The 10,996-nt window shown below is 42.4% G+C and overlaps 1 protein-coding gene across 1 annotated transcript in view; it reads right to left on the bottom strand.

Moving 5' to 3' along the window:
- Positions 1-1,523: 1,523 nt before the first annotated feature.
- Positions 1,524-10,996, bottom strand: part of LOC126457431 (lazarillo protein-like) — a 33,593-nt gene continuing 24,120 nt past the window's right edge. The window contains exons 4-6 of the mRNA XM_050093706.1: positions 10,817-10,905; positions 9,940-10,029; positions 1,524-1,838 (exon numbers count right to left, since the gene is read on the bottom strand). Of these exons, the coding sequence (XP_049949663.1) occupies positions 1,711-1,838; positions 9,940-10,029; positions 10,817-10,905 (307 nt within the window). The 3' untranslated portion in view covers positions 1,524-1,710. The remainder of the gene's footprint in view (positions 1,839-9,939; positions 10,030-10,816; positions 10,906-10,996) is intronic.

Here is a 10,996-nt window from a genome sequence, read left to right as displayed (position 1 = left end):
TGGTTAATTGTCCTTGTGAGGACTTAGAGGGCATTTTAATATGCATGCTGCTCCAACCATATGCATGCACATCGCCATATTCCAATACTGGGGTTGAGTGCATTTATTCTCGTATCATGAGAAACATAGGGAAAATTTCTGTGGAAAAAAATCAGCAAAGGCTTAATTAGATGTTATATGAATTTCAGTGGGCGACAGCAGCCATGCAGACAACAGCTCATCGCAGCTAAAGTAAGTACCGCACGCAGAGGTGTCAACTTGTTGGGTCATCCGCTTGCGTCCACTGTAAACTCGAGCAACCTTGAGTAACTTTTGCCGGCCGCTGTGGCCGAGCAGTTCTAGGTGCTTCAGTCCGGAACCACACTGCTGCTACAGTCGAAGGTTCGAATCTTGCCTTGGGCATGGATGTGTGTGATGTCCTTAGCTTAGTTAGGCTTAAGTAGTCCTAAGCCTATGGGACTGCTGACCTCAGATGTTAAGTCCCATATTGCTTAGAGCCATTTGAACCATTTGGGTAATCTTTTGCTCAACTTGCCACAAATCTAACCATCCTACATAGACTTCATTGTCATCCTAAAAAGTACCGAACTTTGAACCGGAATCAGATGCTTTATCGTAGTACTGGCCAACATCACGATCAAGTCATAAGAATAATTTTGTAACGAAACCTCTAGTTAAAATTTGCCATTGTAGAGTTTAGGATTATTTCACTTTATGAAGGCCGAGATGCATTCGTTTGACAACTGTTCTAACATTGTCGCATTGTAAACTGTGAAAATGCGTGTATTTCTGTGATAAGATTGTAACATTAAACCATAGTTATTTACTGCTTACCAGTTCTTGTTGATCAGACACGAACCTTACAGGTTTGAAGTAAAATAGTCATCATGTCCTCCAGCAAACACTGCTGGGGTTTCACGGCCTTGCATAGGAACCGCAAAGTGGCAGTTTTCACATGAATGCATCCAATGTCCTCATAGAATTGCTACAACGATGTTTGTAGGCTCTATGGTACGGGTGGGGATCACACCATACTGATTCCCAGAGATCATCAACAGTACTGTAATCATAAACATTTCTATATTGCCCTGTATCTAATCTGTGGTGATGAAATAATTTTAGTTACAACTATGCATACAAAAATTCTTCAAAGTAAACTCGGATACTAACAAAATACCACTGTTAACCTTCAAAATTATCTCCCTGAGCACAAAACACAGTTAGCTACTTTACCTGTGCCCCTTGTTGCTGTACATCCGATTTTCAAAGCTAATCTTGAAATACTCTTTTTCTCCAATAGACCACAGCTTCAATTATCAGAGCACGCGAATTCTCAGAAAAGCAGCTGTGTTCTCAACTCCAGCACGGACGGGCCTGCTCCACGCCGCCAGGGATTCCTACAGTCACCGAGAAATGTAGATCTGATGCTGATCTCTGTAGCAGATCGAAAGCGGTCGTCCACAAATAAAAAGGTAACAACCTATACGTGATGACGACTGTGTTTACTAAATAAATTATAATACTTCAGTAGATACAGAAATGGGTAACTTTTTTTATTATTTCTCATTCTGAAATGAAATTTCTTAGAAATCGGTCAACCCAAACTTGTTCTCAAGCTTGCATAGCTCTGAGATACCTAAAATACCCAATTAAATATGCGAGAAGGACCACATATGAAACTAGAGCCATTAGCAACTATTCCAACACAAGTTAGTCGCAATTCTGCGCGGTCTTTATGTAGGGCCGCGTTGTCAGACCGTTGGCTCTCAGAACGGCCTCTATCTTCTTTACTGTCTCTCTGCTTGGTTTCTTCTGGCGCGTTAAAATCCATGAGTATTCTGAAACAGGAGAAACATCTATATTGGTTCATGTAACATGGAATTCTATTTCTTTAATATAGTAAATACTAACGAGGGCTATGTTCGTGACATTGCTTCGTTGTTAATATATAGAGTTTATTGTAGATCTAGACCAATCGAAACAGAAACGCTGACAACGAAGTAGACAAAGAAGTCGAAGTACATCCAACCAACTTCTGTTCCACTACGTTTCACCAGAAAATCTGAAATGAAACCCTGCGCAATACAGTTCTATAGCGTCAGAGCCACAAGCAATTTCCCTCATTTAAGTTACGGATTCTTTTGATGTAATCTTATACTACAAACTCATATTGTTCCATATTGGTATCTTGGTATTTATGTTATTATCATTGTCCTAGAAGGGCCTTATGCCAAAAACTAGCAAGTTATTAATCTTTAGCACTTAGTGATATTACAATGATATCGTAACCTGATCATAATGGTGATTTTAAATTTTAGGTATTACAAATAATTTATTGTTATTTAATCTTAAGTTAGTTCTAATGTCTCGAATATAGAAGACTATATAATTCATAAGATGATCAAAAAACCCATTACTCAAGAGCTGCCAAGTTTACGGAAAAAGAGGTTTTCACAAAAAACTAACCCCACTGGGTAAACGAAGTGAAGAAAATAACGGTTTCTTCTTTGGATATCAAAAGACATCATTTATCATTATATGAAACCACATTGTACTAAAATAAACATTTATGTCTTTCTTGTCCAGCTGAAATAATTGTTTGCTGAAATAATGGCTTGAGATATTGGGCTGTAAATAGTCTCAACGTTTGAGATTGAGGGACCGAGATTCAACAGAGATTACCATCACGCAAGTCAGTTTTCTTGCCCACCAGGGTATTAGCGATTTTATAATCTCCTGTTTTCGCTTTTGTCCTACTGTGATTACTTTCTCTTCCGTCAAAATGATGAGTTCCAAGGATACCATACTATAGAGAAATTAAAACTTTTTTGGAAATTAGTGATAAGTTCCTATAGGACCAAACTGCTGAGGTCATTGGCTCCCAGGCTTACACATTACCTCATCTAACTTAAACTAACTTACGCTAAGGGCAACACACACACCCAGTAAAAGGTGTGGCAGACAGTGGAACAGTTGACGATGTCATTGGTGGTTGTTTTGAGTTTCTCAAAGGTGTGTGTTGTGTGTGTGTGTGTGTGTGTGTGTGTATGTTAAGAGTGAGACAGAGAGAGAGAGAGAGAGAGAGGGGGGGGGGGTTAGAGGACATCATTATTATTATAATTATATATATTTATTTTTAGTTTTATGTGTGTTTGTATGTAAGTATGTATGTGACTGTGTTGTGGGGGGGGGGGGGGTAGGAAGAGTTCTATAATTTGGTATTATCTAATAATTCCTTGAAGGCAGAGAACAGTGTTCTATTGCAGAGAGCTATGTATGCATTTATTTCTTGCTTTCCTTCAACTATGGCTTCTTGTATTTGATAATTTTCTTCAATTACTAGCTTTTGTTTTCAAATGCAGCAACATCAACCCACAAAACTAGTAACTGAAGAAAATTATTAAATATAAAAAGCCATAGTTGAAGGAAAGCAAATAATAAATGAATACATAGCTCTCTGCAATGGAACTCTGTTCTCTGCCCTCAAAGAGTTATTTGATAATAACAACCTAAAGATCTCCCCCCCCCCCCCCCACACACACACAAAACTAAAAATACATAAATATAATTATAATAATAATGATAAATCCAGAAACCTATTCTCTCTCTCTCTCTCTCCACACACACACATACACACTCTCTGGCGCTGCAGTCTGGAACCGCGAGACCACTACGGTCGCAGGTTCGAATCCTGCCTCGGGCATGGATGTGTGTGATGTTCTTAGGTTAGTTAGGTTTAACTAGTTCTAAGTTCTAGGGGACTAATGACCTCAGCAGTTGAGTCCCATAGTGCTCAGGGCCATTTGAACCATTTGAACCATACACACTCATACACACCCAGACACACACACACACACACACACACACACACACACACACACACACACACACACACACACACACGCGCACACTCACACGCCTCTCTGAGAAATCCAAAACAACCGCCAGGGACATCTTCAACTGTTCCACTGTCTGTCGTCTTGTTTTCGCACCTTCTACTGTTTCACTGTCCGCCATCTTTTTATTACAGCTGGTAAACAGCGGCAGTGACAGTGATGGTGACAGTGACAAATCAATAAATAGAACCATAAGTGAATCATAACGTAAATAGATACACACACACAACCTATCACATGAATTATTATTCTCAGGCATAGCCATAACAGTTTATAAATCGTAATTTTTGCATAAATGCTTAGCCTACATTAAGTGGTATATAGTTGCAGGTGACAAACTGTAAAGAAAAACAATCACTGTAAAAACGTAATACAGCAGGAAAACCACACCATGTGGTAAGAAGGTATGAATATATAATTTTATCTGCTCTTCAAAAACCTGAAATTAATATTTATATGTATTTAAACAGTAAAGAACATTCCTTATATTTAACAGCAATAATAATTAAAAAAACACTGATGCTACTGCAACTCCAGTGAAATATGTCTGGGACAAAAAAGAAAATTGTGTTTCGTTAAAGGCAGACTCGACTCAAAAACATACGCTATATTTATAGCTAACAGGAACATTACAGAACAATTAATGCTATAAGCCATGGTTACAAAATACTAAACGAACTACACTTATGACAATATAAACAAAGAATCCCAACGAAGGAATCATCCGAATGAGACGGAAATCTGTAGATCTGATGTGCAAGTGCGGAGAAACAAATGATTACAATTTCAGAAAAATTGGATGATTTATTTAAGAGAATCAGAAATTGAACAAGTCACTAAAGCGTTTATCCAACTCTGGGCCTTATTCAAACCGTTATTCAGGTAGGCATTGATTGATGGAGTTGATGAATGTTCTCCTGAAAGATATCGTGAAGAATTCTGTTCAATTCGTGCATCAGATTGTCAAAATATCGACCTGGATGGATGGCCCCGCTCATAATCCTCCAAGCGCTCTCAATTGAGGAGAGTGCTGGAGACCCTGCTAGGCAAGGCAGGGTTTGGCAAGGACCGAGACAAGTAGTAGAAACTCTCGCGCTGTGTCGGCGGACATTATCTTGCATTTCCTTGTTGAAATTTAAGATCAGGGTAGCTTGCCTTGAGCGGCAACAAATGGGGCTTAGAATATCGCCGACATTCGACTGTGCTGTAATGGTGACGCGGACGACAACCAAAGCGGTCGTGCTATGAAATGAAATGGCACCCCAGACCATCACTTCTGGTTGTCGGGCTGTATGGCGGGAGACAGTCGTGTTGGTATCTCATCGCTGTCCAGGGCGCCTCCAGACACGTCTTGTCATCAGGGCTCACTTCGAAGTGGAACTCGCCACTGAAAACAATTCTACTCCAGTCAACGAGATTCCACTCCGAAGTCGTGTCTGGAAAAGCCCCAGGCAGCGGTGGCGTACCATCCTGACTGTCGCCTACCATACGGTCCGACAACCAAGAGTGATGGTCTGGCGTACCCTTTCTTTTCGTAGCAAGACCCCGTTGGTTGTCATCCGCGCCACCTATACAGAACAGCCGGCCGGAGTGGCCGAGCGGTTCTAGGCGCTACAGCCTGGAGCCGCGCGGCCTCTAGGTCGCAGGTTCGAATCCTGTCTCGGGCATGGATGTGTGTGATGTCCTTAGGTTAGTTAGGTTTAAGTAGTTCTAAGTTCTAGGGGACTGATGACCTCAGAAGTTAAGTCCCACAGTGCTCAGAGTCTTTTGAACCATTTTTATACAGCACAGCAATACGTCGAGAGTATTTTACCACCCGTTTGGTGGTCATTCATGGCAACACAACCTGGGCGTACATTTCAGCAAGATAACGCCTGTGCGCACACGGTGAGAATTTCTACTGCTTGCCTTCATGCCTGCGAAACTCTACGATGGTGAGCAAGGTCACAGGATCTCTCCCAATTGAGAACGATGGGAGCATTATAGGAAGAGCCCTTCAACCAGTTCGGGATTTTGACAATCTAAGGCTCCGGTTGGACAGAATTTGGTGCAATATCACTCATGAGGACGTCCAACAGCTCTGCCAGTCAACGCAAACCTGAGTTAGTGCTTGCTTAAGAGCCAGAGGTAGACTGACATGTATCATTTGTTTCTCTGTACATGTACGACACATCTTCCGATTTGTCCCATTATCATAATTCCTTCGTAGTGCTTCTTTTATGTCTTAGACTGTATGTCGGAAAACTGATTGAAACTGATGCAGGGAACATCAGTTTGGGTTCTGCAGAAATGCAGAAATACGTGAGGCAATATTGATCCTATTGCATATGTTTAAAGCCACATTTTTTTAAAAAAAAGTTCTTAAGGCAGCAGGGTTAAACACATGACTTAAAGGTTGTATGCGACACAAAAACCAGAGTGCACTTATAAAAGTCGATACACATGTACGGGAAGCAGTAGTCGAGAAGAGAGGAGACATGGGACAAACAGTAAATGAGGCAAAAGAGAAATTTGGAACTGGTATTAAAGTTCAGTGAGAAGATTTCCTGTTGATACTACATTTTTGGCAGAGGTAGTAAAGAACTTTGAAAAATTGTTGAATGAAATTCATAGCGCCACGAAATGAAGTTATAAGATGAACGCCAATAAAAATCAAACTATGGTGATGGAATGCAGTCGAATTAAATCATGTGTCGCTGAGAGATATAGACTGGGAAATAATACACTAAAAGTACCTAGTAGATGCGTTCTGCTACTGGTCCAAAATAATTCGTTTCTTCTAATATAAATTTAAATTGTAGGAAGTCTTCACTGTAAATATTGGTTTGTAGTGTAGCCTCGTATTGAGTGAAACGAGGACGTCAAACAGTATAGACATGAAGAGAACAGAAACTTTTGAAATGTGACGTTTCAGGAGACTGTTACGGATTATGTGGGTGGACAGGATTAATGAAGAATTACTTAATTGAACTGGTGAGAAGAGAAATGTGTGGCAAAGTTTGACATAAAGAAGGGATCAGTTGACAGGTCAAGTCGATTGGGCACTGGAGTAAAGAGCTGGGGGTGAAACTTTTACAGGCAGAGGAAGGGTTGACTACAGTAAGAAGGTTCACATCCATGCAGGTTCCAATAGTAGTGCAGAGGTAAAGCAGCTTCAACAGGGTAGACTAGAATAGAGATACGCGAAAGCAGTCTTCACAAGGAAGACTGCATCAGTACCGATGGATAATTTCAACATACTGCCTGTTTTGTGGTCTTTCGGAGTAGTGTTAATGAAAATATTCCCCCCTTTAATTGGTGGAAGTAGTACAAATGCTTACTCCAGTTACATGACTTTTAATAATACAACCAAAATTTACACGCAGACAGCTGCCACCACCCTTCACAGAGGAATGGGGTACTTAAAACTCTAGTACATAGGACGCGCACTATCTCTGACGCAGAGAGTCTACCACAGAAATTGGAACACCTGGGAACTGTATTTCGAAAAAATGGGTACTCAGAGTGGCAGATTCAACGTGCTCTCCGCCCAACCACTACAGCACAACCTGTGGAGATGGATGAAATCACGAGGGAGGAGGTACGCATTGCCTTTATTCCATATACAGGCGCACTCTCGGGGAAAATCGCCCGCATTTTGAAGAGTGTGCACTGGTGGGGAGCGCCAAAGACGACCTCGGTTTGAGGAAGGCCGGAGTGTACCAGATTCCGTGTCAATGTGGCAAGTCATATATAGGTCAGACGATGCGTACCGTCAAGGATCGATGCCGTGAACACCAGAGGCACACTCGACTGATGTATCCGAGCAAGTCGGCGTTCGCTGAACATTGTTTGTCGGAAAATCACGCTATGGAGTATGAACGCACGAGGATTCTGGTACAGACGTCGAGATACTGGGACAGCGTTGTTAGAGAGGCCATCGAAATTCGCACCAATGACGACCTCATAAACCGTGACTGTGGCTATAATCTTAGCAAGGCTTGGGAACCAGCGATTGGGTTAATCAAGATTAAATCGAGCAAACGTATAGTTGTGACGACCACGGCGGACAGAGCCATCACATCGACGTCATCTCAGACGCCGTCGCAATCTGTTCCACCGCGCGACCGTGGCGCGGGGCGCGGACAGCGCATGGAGCGCGCCGCGGGCGGAGGGTATTTAAATCGGCCGCCGTCACGACCGAACCCAGTTCACTCTGAGCAGCCATAGCGTACGGATCTCCGTGCCGGCACGTTCACAGGAGCTCAGTCCGTCAGTACACCTGATGATGGCGACATGTATGATCGCCGAAATATTGTGCCCGTTGGACACCGTAGACCGGCAGTACACACGAGGATATTTTGATTAAAATTTATGTGATTTATACACTAACGGAAAAAAATCAAATCAGCAAAAAATAATTGATGTATAATAATGAAATTTCGTGAACATGTTTAGTTGAATAACATTACGAGATCACAGGTTAATGTAAGCGCGAGATAAGCCATGGCAAATGTGTTATGCTGGTGTATTACAAACTGGTCTAACCTCCCAAATGCCGCGCGGGATTAGCCGTGCGGTCTCGGGAGCTGCAGTCATGGACTGTGCGGCTGCTCCCGGTGGAGGTTCGAGTCCTCCCTCGGGCATGGGTGTGTATGTTTGTCCTTAGGATAATTTAGGTTAAGTAGTGTGTAAGCTTAGGGACTGATGACTTTAGCACTTAAGTCCCATAAGATTTCACACACATTTGAACATTTTTAACCTCCCAAAAATTGAATTGTGTTGTAAGGGTGCCGGATGTCAGTTCGTGGGATGGGTTTGCATGCCTGTTGTTCTTCGTAGGACAATTCGAGGACGGTTAGTATTGTTTGTAGATGGCGCTGAAGTAATCGTCCGCTGACGTCCCATATTTGGTCGATGGAGACAGATCGGGTGATCGAGCAGGTCAAGGCAATGTGTCAACACTCTGCAGAATATGTTGAACTGCAACAGCTGTTCTAAAACACTCCCTGGAACGCTATTCTTGGATGGCAGCACATTAGGTCGAATCATCAGACTGACGTACAAATTTGCAGTCCGGATGCGTGGGATAATCACGTGAGTGCTCCTGCTGTCATACGAAATCACAGCTCCAGACGATAACTCCAGGTGTAGGTGCAGAGTCTCTAACATGCAGAGGGATTGGTTGTAGGCCCTAAACTGGCCTCCTTAGAACCAACAAACAGCCATTACTGGCTCCAATGCTGAACCGGCTTGCATCGGAAAACACAAGAGACCTCCTCCGTGTCCTCCAATTAGCTCTTGCTTGGCACCACTGAAGTCGCAAATGGCGGTGTTTTTGGGTCAGCAGAATCCACGCTAGACGCATCTGGCTCGGTGCTGTCTTTGAAGTAACAGATTTGCTATAGTTCTTTGAGTCACTGTAGTGCCAATTCTTGTTCAAATTGCTGCTGCAGATGCAGTACGATTTACGAGAGCCATAAGCGGAACACCATGGTTTGCCCTCCCGTTTGTGCCACGTGGTTGTTCGGGACGTGGGCTTCTTGCGACCAAATATTCTCGTGAGCGCCGCTGCCCAAAATAATGTGCAGGATCTACATTTCTGCCATGTCTTCTGCAATATTGCAGAGGGAAGATACAGCTTCTCCTAGTCCTATTACACGACCTCGTTCAAACTCAGCGAGGCGTTGATAACGGCGTCTTTGTCGCCTTGAAGGCATCCTAACTAACGTCAGCTCATCACGTCAAATCTCAAAGGTAACTAACGCTCACGACCGTTACAGCGTGCATTTAAAGCAAACCTTCTTTTCGTCATCGTAATGACGCTACTAGCGTTAGTCTTATACGACTGGCGAGAAATTTGAATAGACATCCTCTTTCAGATGTAGAAACACGCCTACCATCTTCTGTTTATATCGCATAACTCTGTCTTGGTGTTGGGATTCTTTTCCACGTCAGTGTATGCTGTTGGTGTTTGCACTGTTTCCATTATGACGTATCTGTTATTCAGTATACTTCTATCGTCTGGTAGAGTGGAACATATGACAAATAAATAACTACTTACTGTTGTGGAGAAGTCCGATTTTGTTGCATGACCATAAAACAGCGTAGCCGTCATAATCCGATTCGAGAATCATCACCGCACCAGCAAAATCTGCGAATGAAATTTATTTATTATGAACAGGTGTTTCTTCATGCGCAATAAAAGTCACAAGAAAAACAGTACTGTTGGGGAATACGTTGGGATCTCTCTTGTTCTGTGATTGCCGGAGTGTAGTCGTAACCTCCAAGACAGAGTTTATTTTGCTTCAGTGCCGTCCCATCCAAAACTGTGTGTCATTCCCTGTGCTCACTATTTTCTGCATATGATAGGCCAAATTTCCTTGCCTTTCAGGGAACTATGACGAAACGCCTGCCAACAGCATCCCAAATTACTGTCACTCAACGTTTCCTCAGGGTATGCCAAGACATGTAAATGAAAGATGACTGGCGACAAGTTCCCGTTTTAGACTTCATTTACAACTATCAAGCAGTAGACAACGTGGAAGAGAATGTGCTTCACTATGTTTTGGAGAGACATATTTGCCGTATAGTAATCATGTTGATATAGGGAATCTTTGATAATTATCGATCATTTCAACTATAAAAATTAATACCTTTCCTTCATTTTTCTGTCAACACATGGATTAGCAGCTAGTTGTTTGACACTCATCAGACGGTTAGTAGCAATATTTTTTCTTTGGGCTGTTCGCGTAAAATGACTGCGCTCGTCACTCGAAATATTCTTTTGAAAAGTTTCCGTGCATCCTGAGTGCATTCGTAGATAGTAGCGCATTTTAGCATAATAGCCTGTCATTGAACTAAACTGGCGGAGACCTCTTACGTGTCAGTATGGTGCAAATCGCTGTATCAATCGTCCAACAAGTGTGGTTCCCACTTACTTAGCTCAGGGTAGGTGACGGTGAAGCGTCCGCTGCCATCACCGCCGAACTCTATCGCAGTACCTTTGATGGTATCCTGCTGCCAAAACCTGAGAACAATAGTAACAGAGAAACATGGCATAGTCGAATTTAAAAGCCCTACCAGTATACATTTTACATAAGTAATACATACAGAAATGT

This window comes from Schistocerca serialis, chromosome 1 (genome assembly GCF_023864345.2).
Source record: "Schistocerca serialis cubense isolate TAMUIC-IGC-003099 chromosome 1, iqSchSeri2.2, whole genome shotgun sequence".
NCBI lineage: Eukaryota > Metazoa > Arthropoda > Insecta > Orthoptera > Acrididae > Schistocerca > Schistocerca serialis.
This window is presented reverse-complemented; position numbering and strand designations above follow the sequence as displayed.